Source organism: Gossypium hirsutum, chromosome D11 (genome assembly GCF_007990345.1).
Source record: "Gossypium hirsutum isolate 1008001.06 chromosome D11, Gossypium_hirsutum_v2.1, whole genome shotgun sequence".
Taxonomy (NCBI): domain Eukaryota; kingdom Viridiplantae; phylum Streptophyta; class Magnoliopsida; order Malvales; family Malvaceae; genus Gossypium; species Gossypium hirsutum.
Genome location: NC_053447.1, coordinates 72,200,489 through 72,227,068, shown reverse-complemented (window position 1 = coordinate 72,227,068; position 26,580 = coordinate 72,200,489). Strand labels below are relative to the sequence as shown.

General features: G+C 35.1%; 3 protein-coding genes and 1 non-coding gene across 9 annotated transcripts; 1 reads left to right on the top strand and 3 right to left on the bottom strand.

The window, feature by feature from the left end:
* Nucleotides 1–3,112: 3,112 nt before the first annotated feature.
* Nucleotides 3,113–3,697, bottom strand: LOC121223306 (protein MAINTENANCE OF MERISTEMS-like). Its single transcript, XM_041104482.1, has one exon. The coding sequence runs from the start codon at nt 3,695–3,697 to the stop codon at nt 3,113–3,115; it is 585 nt and encodes a 194-aa protein (XP_040960416.1).
* A 3,040-nt stretch (nt 3,698–6,737) lies between these two features.
* Nucleotides 6,738–6,880, top strand: LOC121224014 (small nucleolar RNA snoR83). Its single transcript, XR_005921477.1, has one exon. It is a non-coding gene; the product is annotated as a small nucleolar RNA snoR83 (small nucleolar RNA).
* Nucleotides 6,881–11,510: 4,630 nt separating this feature from the next.
* Nucleotides 11,511–21,710, bottom strand: LOC121223556 (BTB/POZ domain-containing protein FBL11). Of its 2 annotated transcripts, XM_041105279.1 has the most exons (19): nt 21,448–21,709; nt 21,280–21,330; nt 20,576–20,696; nt 19,586–19,727; nt 19,407–19,456; nt 18,642–18,730; nt 18,453–18,558; nt 18,074–18,110; nt 17,827–17,978; nt 16,801–17,356; nt 16,103–16,384; nt 15,342–15,487; nt 14,675–15,022; nt 13,992–14,232; nt 13,632–13,687; nt 13,284–13,364; nt 12,719–12,763; nt 12,546–12,614; nt 11,511–12,031 (listed from the first exon to the last, which is right to left on the bottom strand). In XM_041105279.1, the coding sequence occupies exons 1-19, from the start codon at nt 21,624–21,626 to the stop codon at nt 11,858–11,860; spliced, it is 2,925 nt and encodes a 974-aa protein (XP_040961213.1). In that variant the 5' UTR covers nt 21,627–21,709; the 3' UTR covers nt 11,511–11,857. The 2 variants fall into 2 exon arrangements, 1 of the variants encoding a protein (XP_040961213.1); XR_005920885.1 differs by lacking the exons at nt 11,511–12,031; nt 12,546–12,614 and having other exon boundaries at nt 12,724–12,763; nt 13,497–13,687; nt 21,448–21,710.
* A 477-nt stretch (nt 21,711–22,187) lies between these two features.
* Nucleotides 22,188–26,580, bottom strand: LOC121223555 (serine/threonine-protein kinase D6PKL1). Of its 5 annotated transcripts, none has more exons than XM_041105275.1 (3): nt 26,389–26,580; nt 23,408–25,480; nt 22,188–23,227 (listed from the first exon to the last, which is right to left on the bottom strand). In XM_041105275.1, exons 2-3 carry the CDS (start codon nt 25,090–25,092, stop codon nt 22,384–22,386), a joined length of 2,529 nt encoding a protein of 842 aa, XP_040961209.1. In that variant the 5' UTR covers nt 25,093–25,480; nt 26,389–26,580; the 3' UTR covers nt 22,188–22,383. The 5 variants fall into 5 exon arrangements, with proteins under 5 accessions (XP_040961209.1, XP_040961208.1, XP_040961212.1 ...); XM_041105274.1 differs by having other exon boundaries at nt 23,408–25,255; XM_041105278.1 differs by having other exon boundaries at nt 23,408–25,255; nt 26,226–26,394.

Genomic DNA, 26,580 nt, shown 5'->3' with positions numbered 1-26,580 from the left:
GAGCTGATAACAAAGTGCAGCCGGATCGGAAAATGAAGATACTCCCGTTACGGGACTCCCATCAATTAGGAGCCTGAGCTGCATTGCGACATCCTCCAAGGTCACCGTGCACTCTCCACATGAAAAATGAAAAGTATGGGTCTGTGGGCACCACTGCTCCACTAGCGCAGATAATAAATCATAGCGCAAGTCGGAGGTCCGGATCAATGCTGCTGACCCAAATCAGACTTGCTCCAAGTACGGCATCAATCGTGCATCCGGAGCTTTCTTTAAACCATTCACACGACCCCTTATCACTCGGTACGAGTCCTGATAGTGTTAAATTACAGAAAAATATTACGATAACATGATTTATTTCTATATATTACGTATATCCTTTTTAAATAAATAGAACCCGTGATTAACAAATAATAAATCAAACCGCCTTATTAGTCGCATCAGATATTTATCTACCGGGTTGAATCAATAGAGCCAATGCAACCTTTTTTTTCTATTTTTTGTATAATTTTTGTAAATAAAAATATAAAATTTTGGCAATTTTTTATTTTTATATTATTTTAGTAAAAATATTGATAATGGCAGCACAAATAGTGGAAATTCAGGATTTATTATTTGTTAATCATGGGTTCTATTTATTTAAAAAAGATATACATAATATATAGAAATAAATCATGTTATCGTAATATTTTTCTGTAATTTAACACTACCAGGACTCGTACCGAGTAAAAAGCGGTCGTGTGAATAGTTTAAGGAAAGCTCCGGATGCACGATTAATGCCGTACTTAGAGCAAGCTGGATTTGGGTCAGCAGCATTGATTCGGACCTCCGACTTATGCTATGATTTATTATCTGCGCTAGTGGAGCGGTGGAGCCCGGAGACCCACACTTTTTTATTTTCCGTGTAGGGAGTGCACGGTGACCTTAGAGGATGTTGCAATGCAACTCGGGCTCCCAATTGATGGGAGTTTCGTAACGGGAATATCTTCATTTACCGATCCGACTGCACTTTGTTATTAGCTCTTAGGAGACTCGTTAGAGGACAATGAGTCAAATTTTACGGGTTTAAAATTTACTTGGCTGAAAGCCAAATTTGGACAATTATCAGCGACTGCCACTGAAGGTGAGTTGATGTGCGTTGCTTGAGCGTACATGCATATCCTAGGGGGAGTACTCATGCCCGATGCAAACAACAACAAGGTGCATTTGATGTACTTGCCCCTATTAGCTGATTTTTCCAGTGTTAGCTCATATAGCTGGGGCTCTGCCGTTCTAGCAGTGTTGTATCGGGAGCTTTGTCGGACGACAAACCAGGATGTTGTAGACATGGGTGGATGCCTCACATTGCTGCAGTCCTGGGAGCTCTATCGGATGCCATTTTTGGCATCGGTTACTCACCAACTGTATGTTGATCCACTGATGAACAGATGATAAAATATAAATTGGCATTACTTGTAGTCATAATTTATTGAGTAGTGTTACCAATCCTAAACCCTATATTTGTTTTTTGTAGGTGGAGTGTTCGTCCGGGTATTGGGAGGTCGCACACTGTTCTGATATACCGACTCATGATCGAACAGTATGCCCGGGAAGGGGTAAGCTGCTATTCTAATATTCATGACTTCTTACTTTCTATATCTTACTCACACGTTATGACTAATTATAACCATGTTATTAATCATGCATTTTATATGGATGCCATACCGTAGGCCGGAAATTAAGGATGTGGTACCCTCGTCTGCATACGTTCAGTCCCACATATGGTGCACAAACACACCAATTATAAATTTCAATATGGTTGAGTGGTATCAGGGAGATCGGGTGCTACGACAGTTTGGCTGCATCCAAGAAATCCCGCATCTACCATGCGATGTGGGGGTGGTTCACGGCATGAATAAGAGAGGAAAACCTTAGTTGGATTGGGGCATTAAGCACCGAAAATTTGTGGCACAATAGAACAATCGAATGCATCGAAGATCTCAGATCATTTTGGCTTCCAATTTGCAACCATTATTAGAGTACATACAATGGTACTGTAGTTGCAGAACGCCATATATAATTTGAGGACAGGCGACTGTAGTCCCCCGTACATGAAGCGACCTAGAGGATCGTACCCAACAGCCCCGATAGAGCCCGAGCCAGATCCTGAGCAGTCACATTCACATGAGGATTCAAATTGCTATCATACGTATACGGGTTTGATCTCATTGGATCCTACCTGCAGCAGTACGACACTCTCGACAAAAAGTCAGTGCACGCTAAATCCGGATGATAGCTATGTGAATCCACATGTGAAGGTGATTGTTCTGGATCTGGCTGGGACTCTGGCTGGGGCTCTGGCTGGGGCTCCTGCTCGGGCTCTGGTTTTGGATCATAATATGACAAAGGCTTCGCCTCCATCGAGGCCGCTGGGTACAATTCCCCAGGTTGCTGCATGTGCGGGGGGACTACAGTCGACTGGCCTCTGAGTATATATGGCTTCCCGCAACAATAGTGCCATTGTATGTACTCTAATGATGGTTGCAATTCGGAAGCCATAACCATCTGAGGTCTTCGACATATTCGATCGTTCCACCGTGGCACAAATTTTTGGTGTTTAATGCCCCAATCTAACTGAGGTTTTCCTCTCTTATTCATGCCGTGAACCGCCCCACCTCGCACGGCGAATGCGGGATATGTTGGATGCAGCCAAACTGTCGTAGCACCCGACCTCCGTGATACCACTCGACCATATTGAAATTTATAATTGGTGCGTTAGTGCACCATATGTGGGAATGAATGTATGCAGACGAGGGTACCAAATCTGTAATTTTCGGCCTACGGTATGACATCCACATAAACCGCATGATTAATAACATGGTTATAATTAGCCATAACGTGTGAGTAAGATATAGAAAGTAAGATGTCATGAATATTAGAATAACAGTGTGCGACCTCCCGCTACCCGGACAAACACTCCACCTACAAAAAATAAATATAGGGTTTAGGGTTGGTAACATTACTCAATATATTATAACTACAAATAATGTCAAGTTATATTTTATCACCTGTTCACCAGTGGATAAACATACGGTTGGTGACTAACCGATGCCAAAAATGGCATTCGATAGAGCGCCTAGGACTGCAATAATGTGAGGCATCGGTACATGTCTACAACATCTGGGCTTATCGTCGGAGAAAGCTCCCGATACAACACTACTAGAACGGCGGAGCCCCAGCTATACGAGCTAACACTGGACAAATCAGCTAATAGGGGCAAATACATCAAATGCACCTTGTTGTTGTTTGCATCGAGCATGAGTATTACCCCTAGAATATGAATGATATACGCTCGACAAACGCACATCAACTCACCTTCAGTGGCAGTCGCTGATAATTCTCCAAATTTGGCTTTCAGCCATGTAAATTTTAAGCCTGTAAAATTTGACTCATCGTCCTCTGGCGAGTCTCCTAGGAGCTGATAACAAAGTGCAGCCGGATCGATAAATAAAGATACTCCTGTTACGAAACTCCCGTCAATTGGGAGCCCGAGCTGTATTGTAACATCCTCTAAGGTCACCGTGCACTCCCCACACGGAAAATGAAAAGTGTGCGTCTCCGGACGCCACCGCTCAACTAGCGCAGATAATAAATCATAGCGCAAGTTGGAGGTCTGGATCAATGCTGCGGACCCAAATCTGGCTTGCTCTAAGTACGGCATCAATCGTGCATCCGGAGCTTTCTTTAAACCATTCACATGACCCGTTATTACTCGGTACCAGTCTTGATAGTGTTAAATTACAGAAAAATATTACAATAACATGATTTCTTTCTATATATTACGTATATCCTTTTTAAATAAATAGAACCCATGATTAACAAATAATAAATCTCGAATTTCCACTGCCATTATTGAGATTTTTACTAAAATAATATAAAAAATAAAAAATTACAAAAATATTATTTTTTTTATTTACAAAAATTATACAAAAAATAGAAAAAAAGCTAAATTGGCTCCATTGATTCAACCCGGTAGACACATATATGATGCAGCTAATAAGGCAGTATGATTTATTATTTGTTAATCACGGGTTCTATTTATTTAAAAAGGATATACGTAATATATAGAAATAAATCATGTTATCATAATACTTTTTCTGTAATTTAACACTATCAGGACTCGTACCAAGTAATAAGGGGTCGTGTGAATGGTTTAAAGAAAGCTCCGGATGCACGATTGATGCCGTACTTGGAGCAAGCAGGATTTGGGTCAGCAGCATTAATCCGGACCTCCGACTTACGCTATGATTTATTATCTGCGCTATGATTTGGGTCAGCACGATTGATGCCGTGTGAGGAGTGCACGGTGACCTTGGAGGATGTTACAATGCAGCTCGGGCTCCCAATTGACGGGAGTCCCGTCACGAAAGTATCTTCATTTACCGATCCGGCTGCATTTTATTATCAGTTCTTAGAAGACTCGCTAGAGGACGATGAGTCAAATTTTACGGGTTTAAAATTTACATGGCTGAAAGCCAAATTTGGACAATTATCAGCGACTGCCACTGAAGGTGAGTTGATGTGCGTTGCTCAAGCGTACATCATGCATATCTTAGGGGGAGTACTCATGCCCGATGCAAACAACAACAAGGTGCATTTGATGTACTTGCCCCTATTAGCTGATTTGTCCAGTGTTAGCTCGTATAGCTGGGGCTCCACCGTTCTAGCAGTGTTGTATCGGGAACTTTTCCGGATGACAAACCAGGATGTTGTAGACATGGACGGATGCCTCACATTGCTGCAGTCTTGGACGCTCTATCGGATGCCATTTTTGGCATCGGTTAGTCACCAACCGTAGGTTTATCCACTGGTGAACAAGTGATAAAATATAACTTGGCAGTATTTGTAGTCATAATATATTGAGTAATGTTACCAACCCTAAACCCTATTTTTATTTTTTGTAGGTGGAGTGTTCGTCCGGGTATCGAGAGGCCACACGCTAGTGGAGCGGTAGCGCCCAGAGACCCACACTTTTCATTTTTCGTGTGGGGAGTATACGGTGCCCTTGAAAGATGTTGCAATGCAGCTCGGGCTACTAATTGACGGGAGTCCTGTAACGGGAGTATCTTCATTTATCGATCCGGCTACATTTTGTTATTAGCTCCTAGGAAACTCGCTAGGGGACGATAAGTCAAATTTTACAGGCTTAAAATTTACATAGCTGAAAGCCAAATTTGGACAATTATCAGCGACTGCCACTGAAAGTGAGTTGATGTGCGTTGCTCGAGCATAGATCATGCATATCCTAAGGGGAGTACTCATGCCCGATGCAAACAACAACCAGGTGCATTTGATATACTTGCCCCTATTAGCTGATTTGTCCAGTGTTGTATCGGGAGCTTTGTCAGACGATAAACCCGGATGTTGTAGACATGTGCGGATGCCTCACATTGCTGTAGTCCTGGACGCTCTATCGGATGCCATTTTTGGCATCGGTTAGTCACTAACCGTATGTTTATCCACTGGTAAACAGGTGATAAAATATAACTTGGCATTATTTGTAGTCATAATATATTGAGTAATGTTACCAACCCTAAACCCTATATTTGTTTTTTATAGGTGGAGTGTTCATCCGGGTATCGGGAGATCGCATACTGTCCCAATATACTGATTTCTGATCGAACAGTACGCCCAGTAAGGGGTAAGCTGCTATTCTAATATTCATGACATCTTACTTTCTATATCTTACTCACACGTTATGGCTAATTATGACCATATTATTACTCATGCAGTTTATATGGATGCCATACCGTAGGCCGAAAATTACAGATGTGATACCCTCGTCTGCATACGTTTATTCCCACATATGTTGCACTAAGCACCAAAATTTCAATATGGTCGAGTGGTATCACGGAGATCGGGTGCTACGACAGGTTAGCTGCATCCAACATATCCCGCATCCGTCATGCGCGGTGGGGGCGGTTCACGGGATGAATAAGAGAGGAAAACCTCAGCTGGATGGGGGCATTAAGCACCGAAAATTTATGGCGCGGTGGAACGATCGAATGCGTCGAAGACCTCAGATCGTTATGGCTTCCGATTTGCAACCATCATTAGAGTACATACAATGGTACTGTAGTTGCGGAAAGCCATATATAATTGGAGGGCAGTCGACTGTAGTCTCCCGCACATGCAGCGACCTGGGGAATCGTACCCAACGGCCCGATGAAACTCGAGCCAGATCCTGAGCAGTCACATTCACATGGGGATTCACATTGCTATCATCCGGATTTAACAGGTAATGATTATATTCCGAGCTTCTCAGAGGGCCAATACGCATACTAGTTTGATCTCTTTAGATCCTACCCGCTGCAGTACGGCACTCTCGGCAAATAGTCAGTGCCCGCGAAATTCGGATGATAGCTATGTGAATCCACATGTGAAGGTGATTGCTCCGAATCTGGCTGGGGCTCTGGCTGTGGCTCTGGCTGAGGCTCCTGCTCGGGCTCTGGTTCCGAATCAGAATATGGCACAGGCTCTGCCGCCCATGGGAGGGCCACCATCGGATACCCTCCTCTAGGGTATTGTCACATCATGCAGCCTTTTTTTTCTTTTTTTTGTATTATTTTAGTAAATAAATAAAGTATAATATTTTGGTTATTTTTTTATTTTTTTATATTATTTTAGTAAAAATCTCGCCATTATCTCATTTATGACCATATATTTATTTCATTATGAATTCAGAAAAGAAAAATATCATAATCCCAAATCAGCTAAAAATAAAAAAGGTGCTTATTTGATTCATGGGAGGCCGAAATCAAATCCCTAAATCTGGGGGTTTCGCTGATGGCGCCTTTCCTTTATTTTTTAATCGAAGGTGTTCTTCCTAATTTTTTAGTCTTCTTAATGTTGATAATTAGTATTAAAAACATTTTCTTTTTGGGGTTACCAAATGATTTTCTGGGTTTTTCATAAACTGGGAAATGCATTGTTTGCATCATAAAAGATCTGTTTTTGCTTCAGATTCAGCAAAAAAGGAAAATCAAATTTTGTAAGGGGAAAGAAAATACCTCCCACTAAGTTGTAAGTTGTAGTCAGGACATCTACAAAAGGCACTCCAGCGACAGCAGCCCTGCTTGAGATGAAAGATGAGCTCCTTTTACCATGGAAGTTGATGGATGGCAGACTTCATCACATCTGCTTTTCGAGTTTCTCTTGCATCTTAGGTCCCAAATGGCAAAGGACCCATCTCTCGACCCAGAGAGAACAAGATCAGAAATGGTTGGATGCGAACCCAAACATTTCACACTTCCAATCATCGATTCTTGCTTTTTCTGCATTTTCATGGTAAGATGAGCAGAAGAAAGCTCACCAGAATCAAACAGGTTTACATATCCAGCCTCATCAGATACAGCAAAAATAAGGGAATTTTTACTTGCCTTACAAAAGGAGACGGCCGAAGGAGGCATTTCTAAAATATTGTTTTCAATCGCTCCGATTTCAGTGAAATCCGAAGCTAATTCGTCATTCCATGCTCGTTTTCTAACTCGAAAGCTACTGAGTTCCCTGGATCTGAATGTCATGTATTTGAAGGGACAGGGCTGAATGGCGGTACCAATGGTGTCATTCTCATTGGCGGCACAAGACTAAAATATAATGATCTAAAGTTTCAAGGACCTAATGTGAAAATTTACCATTTTAAATTTTGAAAGTGAATTGCTGCTGTGGGGCGCCCTTAAAGTTGAAATGTGGCTAATTGCTTTTTAAGCCCTCCTTATTTATTATTTTATTTTTATTCCCCTTCAACTCACTTTTTTATTTAATAAACAAGCACTCAACCTATTTTTGTAGTTAAATAAGCTCTTAATCTATGATTTTAACTCATAAAAGCCCTTTATTTTATTATTAAAGTAAATATATTTTATGTTTATGTGAATTTGATGAGAATAATTTATTAAATAAAAAAATTTACTAAATTTGATTAGAATAGTTTATAATTATAATTTATTTTTTCTATTTGGGTTACATTTATGGGTGATCAGTTTTATTATTACTTTTAGTTTTTCAATAAAGCATGCATGGTATTTCTATTAATTTTTTTAATTAAATCTAATATTAGTTAAGTGATAATTAAGATACTTAGAATTCTAATTAAGTAATAACTCTACTTTACATTAATAAAAGTAGCATTCAAATTTTTTAATTAATAACAATAAATTATAATTATAATTATCACAATTTTTTTTGTCTTTTTTCTTATATTTTATGCTTAGAGTTCTATTTAAATAACAATTCTATTTTAAAATTAGCACAATTTTTTTAATAATAATTGCATTTTAAATTATTATTATTTTGAAATATATAATTCTCACAACTTCTATTAAATTATAATTAACAACAAATGATATTTAAAATAATATATATAAAAGCACGAGTCTTGAAAAAACTTTTGAACTGACAAAAATATCATTTGTTGTTAATTATATTAATAAACTACATTAGAATAATAATTTATTAATATTATTATATAATAATAAAAACTAAGATTAATTAAAATAATAATATATTAATGTGAAATTAATTAATTTGGTCATATATTATAAAGGCTCTACTTAAAAAAACATAATATATTATTAATTAATAAAATTATAAATCTATAAAATCATTGAATATAATTGGATGAATTTAAAATAATAAGAATTCAAGTTTTTTAATTAAATAAAAATATTTTTATATATAAATACTCTTTATAAATTTAAAAATAATTATAATTTAATAGAAGTTGTGAGAATTATATATTTCAAAATAATGATAATTTAAAATGCAATTATTATTAAAAAAATTGTGCTAATTTTAAAATAGAGTTGCTATTTAAATAGAACTCTAAGCATAAAATATAGGAAAAAAAACAAAAAAAAATGTGATAATTATAATTATAATTTATTGTTATTAGTTAAAAAATTTGAATGTTACTTTTATTAATGTAAAGTAGAGTTATTACTTAATTAGAATTATAAGTATCTTAATTATCACTTAACTAATATTAGATTTAATTAAAAAAATTAATAGAAATACCAGGCATCCTTTATTGAAAAACCAAAAGTAATAATAAAACTGATCACCTATAAATGTAACTCAAATAGAAAAAATAAATTATAATTATAAACTATTCTCATCAAATTTAGTAAATTTTTTTATTTAATAAATTATTCTCATCAAATTCACATAAACATAAAATATATTTACTTTAATAATAAAATAAAGGGATTTTATGAGTTAAAATCATAGATTAAGAGCTTATTTAACTACAAAAATAGGTTGAGGACTTGTTTATTAAATAAAAAAGTGAGTTGAAGGAGAATAAAAAAAATAATAAATAAGGAGAGCTTAGAAGGACATTAGCCACATTTCAACTTTAAGTGCGCCACATAGCTGCAGCAATTCACTTTCAAAATTTAAAATGGTAAATTTTCACATCAGGTCCTTAAAACTTTCGATCATTATATTTTAGTCCTATGCCGCCAATGAGAATGGCACCATTGGTGCCGCCATTCAGTCCTGTCCTTTTTTTTGGTATATTTTGGTAAATAAAAAAATATAATATTTTAGTATTTTTTAATTTTTTTATAATAACTTGGTAAAAAACCCTTGATATAAAAAATCAACAGAAGTGGATTCATCACACCATTTTTATTTTATTACAATTATATAACACGACAGTAGGGTTTTCCAAAAAGCAAAGCACAATTAATTTTTCATTTCTTGTGTAAATCAAAAAAGTTCGAAAGGAATAAAATATCATTTGAGGGAAACTTTTAACCTCTTTGTAACTGAAGGAGGGCCTGCCACAGGCTGCACTAAAGGTGCCTGTGGCAGAGGCGGCACCAATTGTTCGCATTTTAGTTTTTTATTCGTATTTTTTCTAAATTTTTTTATTTTTAAAAAATATATTATTTTTAAAAAATATATTATTTTTTGATTTTTTTGATTTTATATTATTTTAGTATATTATATTTGAAATGTATTAATTTACTGTGTTTTTTAAATAAATTTAAAAAAATTCTTATTTTGGCCTTATGTTCGTATTTTTTTCCTGGATTTTATTACTTTTAAAAAATATATTATTTTCTAATTTTATTATTTTACATTATTTTAGTACATTATGTTTGAAATGTATTAATTTAGTGTGTTTTTTATTGAAAATAATAAAATTCAGAAAAAAATACGAACAAAAGGCCGAAATAAGAGTTTTTTTAATTATTTAAAAAACACACTAAATGAATACATTTCAAACATAATGTACTAAAATAATGTAAAATAATAAAATTAAAAAATAATATATTTTTTAAAGTAATAAACTCTGGGGGAAAAAATAAGAACAAAGGGCCGAAATAAAGATTTTTTTAAATTTATTTAAAAAAACACAGTAAATTAATATATTTCAAACATGATGTACTAAAATAATGTAAACTAATAAAATTAAAAAATAATATATTTTTATTGAAAGTAATAAAATCTGGAAAAAAATACGAACAAAGGGCCGAAATAAGGATTTTTTTTAATTTAGTTAAAAAACACACTAAATTAATACATTTCAAATATAACGTACTGAAATAATGTAAAATAAAAAAATAAAAAATAGTATATTTTTTAAAAGTAAAAAAATCCTAAAAAAATACGAATAAAGGGCCGAAATAATGGTTTTTTAATTTATTTAAAAAACACAGTAAATTAATATATTTCAAACATAATCTACTAAAATAATGTAAAATAAAAAATTAAAAAATAGTATGTTTTTTAAAAGTAATAAATTCCGGAAAAAAATACGAACAAATGACTAAAATATAAACAATTGGTACCGCCTCTGCCATAGGCACCAAAGGTGCCGCCTGTGGTAGGCCCTCCTTCAGTATTTTTCTTTTTATTTTTTTGTATTATTTTGGTAAAAAAAAAGTTATATTATTTTGGAATTTTTTTTATTTTTTTGGTAATATTTTGGTAAAATTCCCGTGCAAGGCCACTTGAGATGAGACCTTAAGTTAATATTTATAATTTAGGGAAAAGAATAAAATATATTTTAAAAATGTTGATCTAAAGGTCCAGATTAAAGTTCTGGTCCGACAGGGTGTGTGCTCAATTCCTACTCGCAACGTGTTTAACTTCTGGTTAAATTATGATTTTGGCTTCTCTACTTTATTTACATTTGAGATTTAACCCCTATATTTTAATTTAGTAAAATTCGGTCCTCTTTTTAGTTAGTACAATTAGTTTGGTTAAATTGTGACTTTCAAAACTATTTTATCCTGAGATTTGCAATTTAATTTTTGCATTCCATAACGGCGTTAGTTGGTCCAATGAATTTAGTCCCTGCACTAAAATTTACAATTTAATCCTTATATTTTAATTTATCACAATTTGATTCATTAGTTACGTCCAACTACTATGCTCAAATTTGTGATTTAATCACTGAATTTTAAATTGGCATAATTTGGTTTTTACCATTAGTTAGTAAGAATAGTTGTACCTTTAAAAGATAGAAATATTGTTGTGGATTTTTTTTTCTTAAAAGCATTCCTTCCAACCAATGTTGTTGAAACCGAACTGTTGAATATGAAAGTGATTCTATATCCAATAAAAACCAACATGATTCGAACCCTAAACTGTACATCCTTCATATTTGTGTCATGCCGATGCCGATGCCAGTGTTCATTCATTCAAAGCCAACAGCCTTCCCTTCATAGCAATTCAATTTACTACCATAGTTGAATACGAAAACAATTCCATGTCTAATAAAAACAACTGATACGATTCGACCCTGAAATCACTTGGCTTTTCTATTTGTTTCATGCTGCTGATGCCGGCATGTCCTTTCATTCAAAGGCTATAGCCTTTCCTTCACGACTGTTTTAACAACATTTGTGCTGTTCCATACCAGTACTAGTGTCTCCCTATGCACTGGTTTTCTAGTAGTGTCTGCAAAATGGGAGCCTACATTGCATCTAGTCGACTTGCATCGGGCAATCTTCACACTTCTCAAAGAATACCTGTCAGCATCCTGCGATAATATTCGAGAACGAAGTTTCAGTTTGTTTGCCTGATAACGCACGATGGACTGAATTTTACAGAAACATAAACTATTAGTTTAAAGTTGTAAAGGATCATAGTAATTCAAGATGGATTTATATTACTTGTTAGTAAACATATCAATTGGATGGGTCGAGATTTGAGTTCAAGTCATTTGAATTTGCTGGTCGGTTTTTCACGTTGGATCAATTCAAGTTACATCTTTGAGTAACTTCAGGTTCAGATCATTTTGGATTTCGGTCATTTTGAGTTCAGGTTATTTTCTGGTTCGGTTTCAGGTCTTTTTTTTCTTTCTTCAGTTTCCAGTTGTTGTCTCCTTATGATCAAATCGGATTAGATCAGGTCAGGCTTTTGGCTTCAGGTCAGAATCGACAGGTCTACTTGATCAAGATGCTAACATTGTGGATCAAGTGAATGTTCGAATGCACTATGTCTAAACTTATTCTGCAAGTAACAACTGAGGAGCAAGTAAACTTCTAACTTACATCTGGAAGGTCGAAATCACCTTCTTTTGCATCACACACATCGAGCGCTACTTGCCGAAGCATTGGCATCTGCAGTAAGGCACAGCTATCAGTATTTAGGTACTAAACTGAAGTACGTAAGAAAGTCGGATAACAAAAATGCAAACTAGCATGTTTATTTTTAAAGAGATTACTTTTGAAGCAGCTTCAAGGATGAAGTTTCTTTGTATACCAGAGCCCTGTATAAATAACGGCAATGCATTAGCTATTGATGCTAAACAATACAATGACGTTAAAATACGTACAAATTCTATTAATGTTATATGCTTTCGAATTCTTAAGAGTAATTCCTCGCTGCTAACACACATGCAATTTAATAGAAATTATGGTACTACCATAAAACATTAGAGACTCGTGAGATCCAGAAACAGTATAGGTCCGCACATTTAGTCAGGTCAGTACATTAAAGAAGATTAGACCTATGTTGATGCCCATATCCGATACATATCTGGATATGGGTATGCAGATATGACCTTTCAAGTACACGAAAGAACTTTATAATTACACATAGCTGTGTTGGACATGTACCCATATGCAGCACTCACATCTTTAATCCGGATAACATTAGAAAAATTTGATTAAAAGCTAACTATTTCAGGGTTCTGTATTGAAACTTCGTATTCTACAGGGGCTAACAATGGGCATACGAAATAGACATATCTGATTAGGGCAAATGAGAATGCATTAGCAAATACTCACATTATGGCGAAGCAAGAGATTTTCAAGAGCAATGCAGTTGAAAAGAGAAGAAACGCCATTTTCGGTCACTTCCCCACAGTCCTACGCGACAAAAGGATCAAGTCATAAAAAATACAGTGTGTGTGGAATGCATTTAACTAGATCATTCATTTATAGGGAAAGAGAGAAAGGACAAAAGGACAAAAGGGACAAAAGAGAAAGGACAAAACTGACCCGTAAATTTAGAACAAGACATTTCACACAAGTGTATTAAGTTCATCAAACCTTCATGGAATCCTCTTGAAGAAAACAGAAGAACCGAGAATTTTTTTTTTCCCTAAATTCTAGAGGTACAGGGCATAACCAAACCTCGAGATGGAGAGAAATCAAGCCTGGCCATCCGTGTGAAATGATACATTGAGCATCTGAGGAAACAAAAAAATAACACGGGGAATATTGGTAACTACCTCAATCGCATGCAAAAGGTATTACTTTTGTTAAACTTCAACTGTAGACATACCGAGTCACATACAAACAGAACATTAAAAAATCATATACAATCCAATAGCACAGCAAAAGGGAATCCATCAATAATCACATCAACATCGTGTCATCTTATGGATACTGAAAATTAGCTCATAAAATAAGAAACAAGAAAAAAAATGTGTATATATTACAAGCAAAGATTAGTACCACATCAACTGTATCCTTTAAAAATAGTCTCTTTACCTGAATTAAGTTTGGATCCTAACAAGGAAAGTTCAACCAAGTTTGCACAGTTCCGAGTCAGAAGAACCAAGTCATTATTAGTCATCCAAGGAGTTACTCTCTCGAGCTTCAATATCCGCAGATTTGGCATAGATATGTTGAAGCTTGAAATGGATATATCACCAAGACAGTAGCACAAAGCCAAAGTTTGCAATTGCCTTAAGGATGTCAGTATGTTGATTATCATGCAATCAGATATTACCTACAAAGAACTTAAAAGATAAATAATAAACAAAAGTCTGTATATAAGTGCATTTCAACAATTACAAGAAAAGACTAAAATAGATGCACATGGACTACACTTGAGTCAAGAACAGCTGGCCTCATCCTCAAATCAGTTTCACTAAAGTAATTGCGAATTTATATCACTAGTTAAGAAATCACATGTTAATTTCTACATGCAAAGGACAAGGAAACAACGTGATTTGACGTGGCAAAGAAAATATGCCATTTAGAAGATATCTTAAAACATACTCTTTCAAATAACTCTACAGGCAGAGAAAACTTGTTGCATTTTTTAAATTCTCAAAGCAGCTAACACGAATGTAGGTGGCTTTTAATCATTGTGAAATTGAAAGCGTGGAACCATTAATCCGATGGATAATATGTCCACCCGATAACATGCTAATGGATAGATTCTTTACCTGAAAATAAAGAACTAATGATTCCAACAAAGGACATGTGGTGGGCAGTAATCTCAGTGAATCTTCAGGTAATGTTCCACCCAAACCCACAGTCATTACTCTCAACGACAAAATTGCAGGTTTTAGGGCTTGTAAAGAAAAGTATGAAAGCCCCCATCCTAGTGCAATTTCTTCTAATCGGCATGTCCTACCAAGCTCGATAAAGAGTTCTTCACATGAATATGAGGAAGAGATTTTTGCCTCTTTTTTTGTATTTTCTGGTTGAAACAAATTTTTACAACCTCTTGCATTCAAACACTTAAGGCCAGGATTTGTGCAGACAACATGATGTAATGCCGCGCCAGAAATCTGAAAATTTGAGAGGTGAGACAACTGAATTTTCATTTTACAGCACCTATCTTATCAGAAACTTGAGCAGAATTACATTTCACGCATGTCAGAAACCACTGCTTGCTATGGATCAAGTATAAAATGGCCTAAATATGAATGCAAATTCTATAAGCATATGGAGAGCGCAGCTATAGATTAAATACAGAATTTCAGGACATGGAAAAGTGTGTCAAAATACCAAGTTTGTTACTCATTTATTCTATACTTCATTTTAAAATGCAACATCATATATATATAAAATATATACATAGAAGGACCAGTGAGTTTGCTAACTAACCATTGTATTTGAAACATCAAGCACCTCCAACAGAGAACCCGAGAAGCTACAAAGAGCACTGTCAACAAGATTTGTGTCCCTCAAGCAAAGACTCTTCAGCATTTGTGTTTGGGACAAAAGCTCTAGTAAAGAAGCTTCATCGGCACCTGTGGAAGAACAGACAAGTCATGTATTTTTAGGCATCCAAATGGCAAAACTTATTTTAATGGCAAAGACAAAATAAGGAAACTCAGAAAGCTAGCCCTCTGATAAAATGCATTAACTTCATTGAAGCTTTGGATCCTAGCTTATGAACTTTCTTCGATATCAATTACCCCCAAAAAGTGTGCATGGTTGAACTACAACGTCAATGTTAAAATCTGAAATTTAGGCAGACACAGAAATCTTTGACTTGTCACCTCAAGTTGCCAATATAGGGCTTTATTAGATATTAGTTACCCAGACCATTTTATTACATTGCATCCCTATAGTCATATGACTCGTACCATCCATTCTATCATATAATCAATGACATCCTTCATCAAGAGATGTTCTTTGCATCAAAGTTAAAAGTAAATGAGAGGAGATCAAAATGTGTAATTGAGGCTGTGAGAAGAGATGATGGTAGTTTATGTGAAAAAAATAGAAGTCCAAAACAGCATGAGAGAGAAGGGAAAATGTAAGAAATTACAAGCAAATGACCCAGGGTCAATAACTAGGAGTAAAATGGAGACCATACTGCAATTAATAAATAATTTATCAAATAAGGAAGACGTGCTTACACTTGCAGCCACCCATGTGCAGTAATTGAAGATTAGACGCCAATGAATCCAAAGGTCTTTTTCCAAACTGTGCAGACTGAGAATTACTAAAACTAGGACTAGCATTGCAAAGAGCTAGAACTGAATTCATTCCAAAAGAAGTATGACAAACTAGAAGTGACTGTAGCTTTGTACATCTGCGAATAAGATTTGCCATGCAGACATCTGTCACTGAGATGCACCCCTTAAGATTCAAATAACATAAGGAGGCACAGAATTTTGAGATATACTGGATGTGCGAATCTGGAACAAAAATCGGGGAAACATTAGAAAGAGTTGCCAAGAAGAAAAAGCAAAAGAACAAAGTGATTGAAGTTATAAAAACCATACATGGCAACACAAAAGATTCACCAGTCACTGATTTCATGGTTAAAGAAAATATCAATAGCAAAGACGGCTAAAATATGTTCTGACATAGTTGTATTTTGCTCACTGGTCACTAAGTGACGTGATGCAAATATGAATTGCCATTCCATCAAGAAAAAAATTATAAGATTGAAAAAAAAAAAAAAGAATCCTGATGAAACTTACTAAGGGCCAACAGCTAAGAATAACCTTCAAAGTTCGCAAACTTTTCTTGATCAGAGTAATGATAACATTTTTTTTTAATTAGTTGGGAACAACTCTTATTCACAAAAATAACTGGAAGAACATCTCACCACAGACATCACTTCTGCCCTCCAATGTCAGCTTTGTGATATTTGATAGTGAAGGTCCCAAATGATAAAGAGATGTCATAGAAAACTTATCACCAACAAAATATGCCCTGTTTGGTGCCACTGAAATTACAGCTGAGCTTGAGGATATAACTGACAGTTGTGATGAAATAAGTGGATTTACGTCAACAGTTATATCAACTTCAGAGACCAGAGAACACTTCTGAATCAACCTATACAAAGTGGTCATCTTGAAGTTCAAAAGATAAGCAGCTTTCACCCTTCTTAAAAATGGAAATGAATTTGAAAAGTAATCAATAGCATCTTCAAGAGGTAGCTTCAGACAACCTGATATATCCACCTCTAGTACTGCTTCAAAGGACAAAGTAGGCAGCAAACTCTGTGTGATTTGACATTTACTTCCATCAGCTTGTTCAAAGTTACTAGCAGATTCTTTGATAGTTTTTCTCAACGCCAAATATGAATTATGGTTATTTGGAAGAAAAGACAAGAGCAGAATCATTGGTGTTATCTGTGGACAACCAGAAAGGTCCACTTTCTGCAAAGAGAAAAAAAATGAAAAGGAGCCATGTGACAAGCAGGTTTGGATATCAATTAAGTAAACATGATGGCTAAGCATAAATGGTTACTCACATGATTTATGAGTATTTGAGACCCCTACCATGCTGAATGCATTTTAGACCTACATAATCCCATTTATATAACTTCTGGAAACTCCAAAAGCTAGCACACTGTATGTTCACTTTGATAAAATGATGATTCTAATCAGAGAATAAAATGCAAGCATTTTGTTGCCTTTTACCAAATGCTTCTAGATGCTGAAATTGCAGAAATCATGCATATTCAAGTGTAACGGGTTTTGGGTACTATATACAAATGAAATTGCCAAAAGACATAAATTCTCACAAGTCACAATCTCTCTCAATTGAAATCTAAAATATTATTGGTTAATCCTCTTGGAAATCCCAAGTGAATGGATGGCAGCTAGAAAGATAGATAAGGAAAGACCTTGGAATATTTGGTCAATCGAATTCTGAGATGACTCAAGTCACCATCGCCTAAAACATTCATTGATCCTTTTGGTGTAACTTTCATTAGTTTAAAAATTGAGTCAACACTCTCATTTGCAAGCTCAGAAAAACTGATAGAACTTCTTTTTCCTGCAATATAAATTTGAATAACATCATTGTTAATTTAATGAAAATAAAAATATCCTGTCATCCAATAAATAAAACAACAACATAACTGAACATACCCGCAGCAAACCATAATGGCAAAAGGCTAATGCGGATCTGCTCAACGTCAATAACATGAATAATATCAGAACATATGACAATCAAATAAAATTTGGAAAAGATTTTGTTCAAACAAGATATATCTTATTTCATCTTAAAATAACTCTTCGCCATTAAAAAGTTTGAATCTGCGGTGGTAAAATCTTAGACCATCCATTCTGCAACGCTAGGATCTATCAAACTTCCTAGGTTTCTTACTTGAATAATGGAAAAACCTATTTTGCTTCCCACCCACCCCCATAAGAAAATTTATAATCAGATACCCTTTTACCCCAGGCCCCCAACATAAAATTCATGGCTACATCCCTGAGGAACTACCATGGAAATGTAAAAAACTACCTGCTTTAAAATGTCAAAAAATTCACATTCTGTCTTACTTGATCTTTCCAACTGTTCTGTATTAGAATGAAGCCAAATTAATAGTGCATCAGAAAGGTGCTTCTCACTGTGGAAGTTTACAAAACCATCAAACTTCAGAAAACACTTGGTAAGAGTGAATATCAGAATATTTTAACAGTAATTACTAACCCGTCTATAGTCAAATGGGGATGCTTTATGCAAAGTAACAACAACTCATAAGGCGTGTCTTTGAAAATTTTATTAGACATGGCCCACATCTGCAGGAAATTGACAATAGTTCATCAGCTTCTAATATGGTTTGAAACGAATGCATCACAAAAGTCAAATGCACAAGCAAGCTGATTCAATACAAGCTTCTCCATGAAAAGTGATATGACAATGATAACTTTAGCATGATAAGACGGGCACTCCTAAGAAGAGACCAAAGTTATTTTAAAAAACAATATCAAGCCTACAAGAGAGACAACAATCAGAAGAAGAATCAATCATGGAAACATCCTACAGCTCGATCTAAACAGACACATTTAAGTTAATCCTTGGCAAACATGTCGCTCTCACCACTGCAATGTTCTTGCCACCCTCATGATAAGTCTAAGAGGCTAACGCAACCGTCCTTTGTCGAGAAAAGTGCTCGGATGATAAGTTAAGAAATGAGTGCACTTTTTAATATTTACTTTTCTTCCAGTGGAATGACTAAGCCCAGTCTAATAACAAGAGGAGACCAACTACTCACCAACCCAACCTAACTGTCATGATAATCAACATTGTTCAACTCAGTAACAGCTTAAAGTCTATGACAGAATGTGAATATGAAAATTTCAAGTGAGGTCTGACTTGCTCATAGAAGATTTGATCAATCAGAAACTTGTAACAAGGTCACAAGCTGACATTACTGGTGATTTCTCAAAAACTGAATGGAAGTTTAGCACATACAAAGTTTCTTGCTAGGTAGCTTGCACATATTTCTTGAACAAAACCATTATCTGCAACATATTCAAAATATATCTTTTAGTTGGACACCACCCCATTAACATCAAATGAAATGCAATGACTAACATAATAAGCATCTCTATTTATTTCTAATAATCTCGAAATACACAGTAAGTCCTTACCAAGTTCTAAACCAAAATCCCATATATCGATCAGATCCTCTAATTGTATTTGAAACAGCCCAGGATCCTTGGATAAGGACGCCTCAGAAAGCCAAGATTTCAACTGCATGAGAAGCATTTCCACTCCGAAATAAAGCGCTGCCTGGAAGGTGGTGCAGAAATTTAAAGGCAACCAACTTGGTTTAAGATATAATAGGGAGAGTTCATATTCCAAAGTTACAGCAATGTGGTTATTCTTTATTGTGTCAAAGTGAAAATTTCCACCATACTATAACTAGATATTGATATTTGTTACTATAATTTACTTTGATTAATATTTATCATTGTACTTTCACGATCAAGGGTAAATTTGCAATTGTACTGTATTTTTCCATTCTACTTTTATTGACTGAAATTTCCACTAAATTTTGATTTATTATTTTTATTGAATTTTGCCTATCAACTTTAATTTTTATGATTTCAACACAAAATTTTTAAAAAAATGTTATTACAAATATTTTACTTTAACAATTAACAAAAAAAATTATTTTAATAAAGATTATTAAGTTGGAAATTTTACATAGAATTTTTATTTTATAAAATCCCAGACTCTTTTTTCACTTATTTTGGTCTTTGTTTTATTTTTTTCAAGTCTTTCTTTTATAAAATCAAAATTCCATGATAATTTTATTTTTTAATATTTTTATAAATTTATTGTATTTAAATTTTTTGTTAACTTTTGTCTTTAAGTATCCAAAATCACTATTGAGTAACATAATTTAATCAAAAAACAAAATTGAGTGCCAAACATTCAATGAAGTTTAGTTACAAAATTCAATCAAATAAAATGAGAGTGGTAAACTTAGACAATGGCAACTATCTAACTAAATAAATTATTGTAGCAAATTTTAATGTCCACCTATGAGCAGCTAAGTTGCTCTCTAACCCATCTTTATTTGAGGCATTAAAAAAAAACGCTAGCAGAAACGTTTGAAGGAGCCAAATGTTCACCTGGAAAAGAGGGATGAAATTCTTAGAAGTGATGTCTAAACGGAAGCCAAAGATGCATCTAACGACATTCAAAAAAGTTTCCGATTGCCACTGGATTGAAATATAGTCCAAGCATGATTCACTGCACCGAGTTGTGAACAAATTCAAATTCATAAGATAGCCACTAAGCATCAATTCCATTACTCAATCAAAAACTTTTTACAGCTAAATAATACTTAGCAAATTATATTTCAGAGGATTAATCAAAAATTATATTAATCATTACTAGCTTAATAATTGAAATTTCTTTCCAAAATTTGGATTATATTAATCATTACTAGCTTAATAATTAAAATTTCTTTCTAAAATTTGTTCACTTGTGAACTAACTCAAATTCATAATAAGGTCATTAAGCATTAATTCCATCACTCAATCAAAAACTTTTTACAGCTAAATAATACATCGCAAATTAAATTTCAGAGGATTAATCAAGATTTATACTAATCAAATAGCTTAAAATTAAACTTTCTTTCTAAAATCTATTCACCGTTTTGTGAACAAATCCAAATTCATAACAAGCTCATTAAGCATTACTTCCATTACCCGATCAAAAACTTTTTACAGCTAAACAATACTTCCGCAAATTACATTTCAGAGGATTAATCAAGAATTATACTAATTAGCATTAGCTTAATAATTAAAATTTATTTCTAAAATAAAAAAACCTGAAACTTCCACTGAGAAGGCCACGGAAGTAGGAAGATTCTTCAATAAGCCTACAAGAAAGAATTTCGAAACTAAACATCAAAAATCGAAGCTAAATTCTTAATTTATTTCGGAGAAAGGGAGAGAGAAATGAATAAAATGATCGAAAATAAGATTGGATCTACTACCTATTCCGATGAGCTTGGATTTTGAACGTTGAGAAAGAGAGAGTGGAAGGGTAATCCCAAGTGGAGAAATCCGTTGTGGAAATAACGATTTCTTCATTGGAGATATCAGTTTCGATCTGGTTATTAGGATCGGAGCATACGAGAACAACGAACTCATCGTCGCCGGAGCTTGACGCCATTAAAGCTAAACGGAAGCAAAGCAAAAGTAGCTTCAACTGTAATATAATGATAAATAAGCTAAAGCTCGGGGCCGGAGAATCAATAGATAAACGAAAAGGAAATGAAGTTTTATCGGTTGCCTAAAACGCACCGTTTCTTGGAAATTTTCCGACATAATGTGATTTTTTTGGTTTTATTCGTGATTTGGCACCTAAACCATATCTCAATTTTCAAATTGGTCCTTAAAGTTCAACATATGGCATGTTTTTATTGGATGTTGTAAAAAAAATTTAGGGGAAAACAAACCAAATTGATAGTAAAAAATCTTTAATATATTTAACTTATACTTTTCAATAAATTTTTATTCGGATTGGTAGCCAATCGATTTAACCATTAGTCCAATTCTAAAAATATTGGTTAAAATTTCATTCATTTTTCGTATTAAAAGCTGACATGATTGACGAAACAGTCAGATAATTACATATGACGTGCTACGTATACCTCATGTAGAGATACAGAAAAATATTTAACAGTAGAAATGAATTGGAATTGTTAATAAAAAGACCAATTTACTCTTTGACTTAACATCTAGGAACTAATTCATTCACTTTTTTAATAAATGGGACAAAAAACAATCCAACTCTTAATACAAATAACTCTTAATACAAATAACTCTTATGCGTCAAAATTTGGCAATCTATCTTATACCATCAAATCTACATCATGAGCTAAAGAGATCCTTTGATGATGAAAAAAACTCTTTCAAATTACTTTTCATTAAAATAATTCAAATTCAAGTTGCTCTCCAGCAGCTTTACATTCCAAATAATTGCTCTTTGTTTTCGGGGACATCACTGCTGGAAACCCGAATTCATACAACTCAGGTAGTTCCGGTGGGACAGCACATCGTATCAAAGCCCAATTCAAACCTTCGAAAAACGGATGTTGCTTGATCTCGGCAGCTCCTTTTTCCGTTCCCAAACGATTCTCAGGCTCCTTTACCAACAAACCTCGAATGAGTTCCCTTGCTTGGACACTAACAATAGGACTCTCCGGAAATGTAAGGCTTTGTAACACGACATTAGCTAGCGTTTCATCGTTCCCTGCACCTTTAAAAGGTGTCTTACCATAGAGAAGCTCGTAAAGAAAGACACCGTAAGTCCACCAATCAACGGCGGCTCCATGACCTTCTCCTTTAATGATCTCGGGAGCCAAGTACTCATGTGTTCCAACGAAGGAATTGGATCTTGCATCAGTAGGCTCGGCCACGAGTTGTGGCAATGATCTAACTTGGGAAGCATGGCTTGGTCTTACCGTCTTTGTTTTTGTAGGAGCAGGCGATAACCTAGGACTGAAGCAACGGATTTGACACGATGGTTCAATGCAAAAGGGTTCAGCGCAACCCGATCCTCCACACGAACCAGACATCCTTGCAGGATCCAAATTCGATGAGGATTTTAGAAGAGTTGGATTAACCGAGCATCTAAGTGAAAGATCAAAATCCGTGAGCATAATATGGCCGTCTTCTCGAACAAGAATGTTTTCGGGTTTCAAATCGCGGTAAATAACTCCAAGCATGTGCAAGTACTCCAAGGCGAGAAGGACCTCAGCTACATAAAACCTGCATATATATAACCGGTTCGGAAATACACCGATTTCAGATCAAATGATAAATTATCAGAACTTATCATGCTTTAGATGTTCAAACTGAATGAATGACCCCGAAACACGCAAGATAAAAGATATTTCAAACTATTAGAAGGAAATATGAACTCGACATTTCATCATCTAAGCATCTTACCTAGCTGCGGGCTCGGAAAAACATCTCCCAGGCTGCCTTTGACGAAGGACATGAAGGTCTCCACCCGGACAATACTCCATAACCAAACAAGATAAGTTATCGGAAGTGAATTGTGTATATAACGTTGGTAGAAAAGGATGATCGAGCATCCTTAATATTTCTCTCTCAGTTTGAGCCCTTGGCATTTTCTTCCTTCTTACCAAATATTCGTTGTCCATGATCTTTAACGCAAAGAAGCAGTTTGTACCAATAAGTTCAGCAAGATATATTGTCCCGATGTCCCCACAACCGAGCTTCTTTAAAAGATTGAAATGTCTCAACCCCAAGATTCCATCCTGTATCTTAACATGTCGGATGGCTTCCCATTTAACGTCCTTGGACATATGAGGTCTATTCCCACAGCTAGACCGACTTAAATTGCTGTAATCACTAATGCTCGTGCTAGTACTATCACCAAGGCTACTCGGACTTTGGGAAAAGTCTCCCTTACCTCTCGATTTTGGGCTCTTTTTTTTAGCCCTTGGAATGGGAGGTTGGGTTTTGTTAGAATTGTTTTCAGCCAATTTCACAGGATTTGAGTTAACTTCAGCACTAACCCCGGATGCATTTGACTTCATGGAATCTTGATTAGACTCGTTACTTGAATTCTTCATAGAGCATTGACATCTCTGACAAACTAATTGACTCATAGTGGAATCCGAGCTGCTGTTAACTCCGTTGCTAGTGGTGGAAATGGATTCCGGCTTTATTTTCTTCTTGACCAAACTCTTGTTCCGGACAACCGTTTTCGCTACCCGTGGTGCATTTCTTGTCATCCTGTTTACCTTGTTGCCATTCATTGAGCTAGAAGTAGCAACAACTTGCAGCCGGACCTTTCGTCCCGACTTTGGTGTTGATGCTCGTTTTGGTAACTTTGTTGAAGCTGGCACAGTCTTTTCCGGTTCTACTGTATTATTACCAGCAGAAGTATGCTCCTCTTTCCGATGAAGCTCTGCTTTTGGTGCTTTAGTTCCAACTTGTCTCGATGCAGAAACATCAGTTCGACTTGATGTAGAAGCTTCAGTGCTAATTTCTGTCGTGGCACAAACAAACCGAGGTGAAGAATTAGTACTTTGGCTCAATGACTGCAATTTGCTTTCTTCAGGCACCAACGATATTTCAACCACGCCTTGGTTACCTTCATCTATCCGATGACCAGATCCACCGCTAGATTCAACTACAACCGTATCGAACAAACTTTTTATCCTTCCAGCTTCGGAGAACCTCGGAGAACTAGTTGACATCGATAATCTTTTCATAGCAGCCATTTCCGATGCCCTGGAAATACAAAGATCCCTTAATGCATGTTTCAATGACAACCGCTCCGAGCCACCTATTCTCGGGGAATGGGGCATCCCCATTGCAATCGGTTTCTTCAAAGCATTTTTCTTTAAAGAGCTCGAGCTTGCATCTCCTTGATACGAAACACTTAAACCTTTCGGACCTTTAAGATTGATAGACTCGAAAAGCCGATTAATATCACCTTCAAGAGAATCCTTGTATCCTAGTTTCAACACAGGTGGCTTCCGATCTTTGTCACTTAAACCTGATCCAGAATGCAATCGAGATGACCGGACAGATCGTTGTACTGGTTTCAACTCTCTGCCTGCCTCAACAATTTCACAAGTACCAGTATATGAACTCATTCTAACTGCTACAAAGTACTAAATTCGCTCGCAGGATTTCACCCTAGGCCTCCAAATTAATACTAATTCATTGTATCAACTGATTTCAAAGATCCGAATGCATAGCAAATTGTGACCTTTCTCTCATTAAATCAGTTCAAAAGGCTCAAATATTCCAAGAAACCTAAACATTGTTACCATATTAGAAAACCATTAAAAACCATAAGTACATAAGGGCCAGAAAGAACAACTTGGATATACATACATACATACATATATCGGCAACAATTTTTTCAAAGAAAAATTGGTGACTTTTCTCTCATTAAATTAATTCAAGAGCTCAAATATTCCAAGAACCAGTAAGTACCATGGAGACCCCTATATTAGGAGTTAGATTGCATTTTGTCCCCTGTACTCAAAAAATAGATAAATTAATCTCTATACATTAGATCAAATAGCAAATAAATCTTTTTTGTTAAAAATTTCATCCATTTCTACTCATAAAAATGTCACTTGTAACTGTTTAGTTATTCTGTCAGCCACGCCCATTTTTAAGTAAAAATAGATGAAATTCTTAACTGAAATATTAGTTCGCTCTTTAATCTAACGTGCAAGGATTAATTTACACATTTTTTGAGTAAAGGGGCCAAAATGCAATCTAACTCCACACACATCCGACCGTACATCCATCCATACATTGGCAACAAAATTTTCAAAGAAAATCATGCAATATCAAGGCTTACAACAAATACCCTAAGTGGATTTGCTTAAATTTCTTAAATCTTTTAAGTAAATCATTATCTTCTGAATATTATGTTGCTTAAATTTAAATTTTCACTATGATCATAAACAAACTAGTTTAAATAACTAAAAGTCACTGCTATACACTTTCCATGTATATCATCACTAATTAATAAACTACATGCTAAAATTTAAACTAAAAAAACAAAAGATTACTAACAAAAATATTAAAAATGCAAAAACCAAGCTCAAATTTTACTTTTATTTTCCATTTAAAAGCAATGAATCAGAAATTCTATACATAAATGAAGCAAAATCGAAATTGCAGCTTAACACACACACACACACACACACAAAAAAACACCATTTATCTTCAAATCAAAGCCCAACACTGAAAAATGGAAATACAATACTTGAAAATCAAAACGAACCCAGAACTTGATATCTCCAACATGATTAAAATCTTCTTTCATGGATCGAATCCAACTCAAAACCAAAGAGAAAAAAAGGATCTAATCCCCCCCCCCACAAACAACAAAAAAAGCCAATATTTGAACCAAGTGACAGAAATGTTACCTTAAGAAAGAAGAGAGAACAGGCATTGGTGAATATATTATTGGATTTTTGGGACCAAAATGCATTAAATGTTGAAATTTACAAAAGATCAAAGGAGGAAAGTGGGTTTAAAGAATGAAAACAGAACTCAAAAATAGAAAGGAAGAGAGACTAGCCAAAAACGCATGTCGTTTCCTCTTAAGCCTTTTTCTT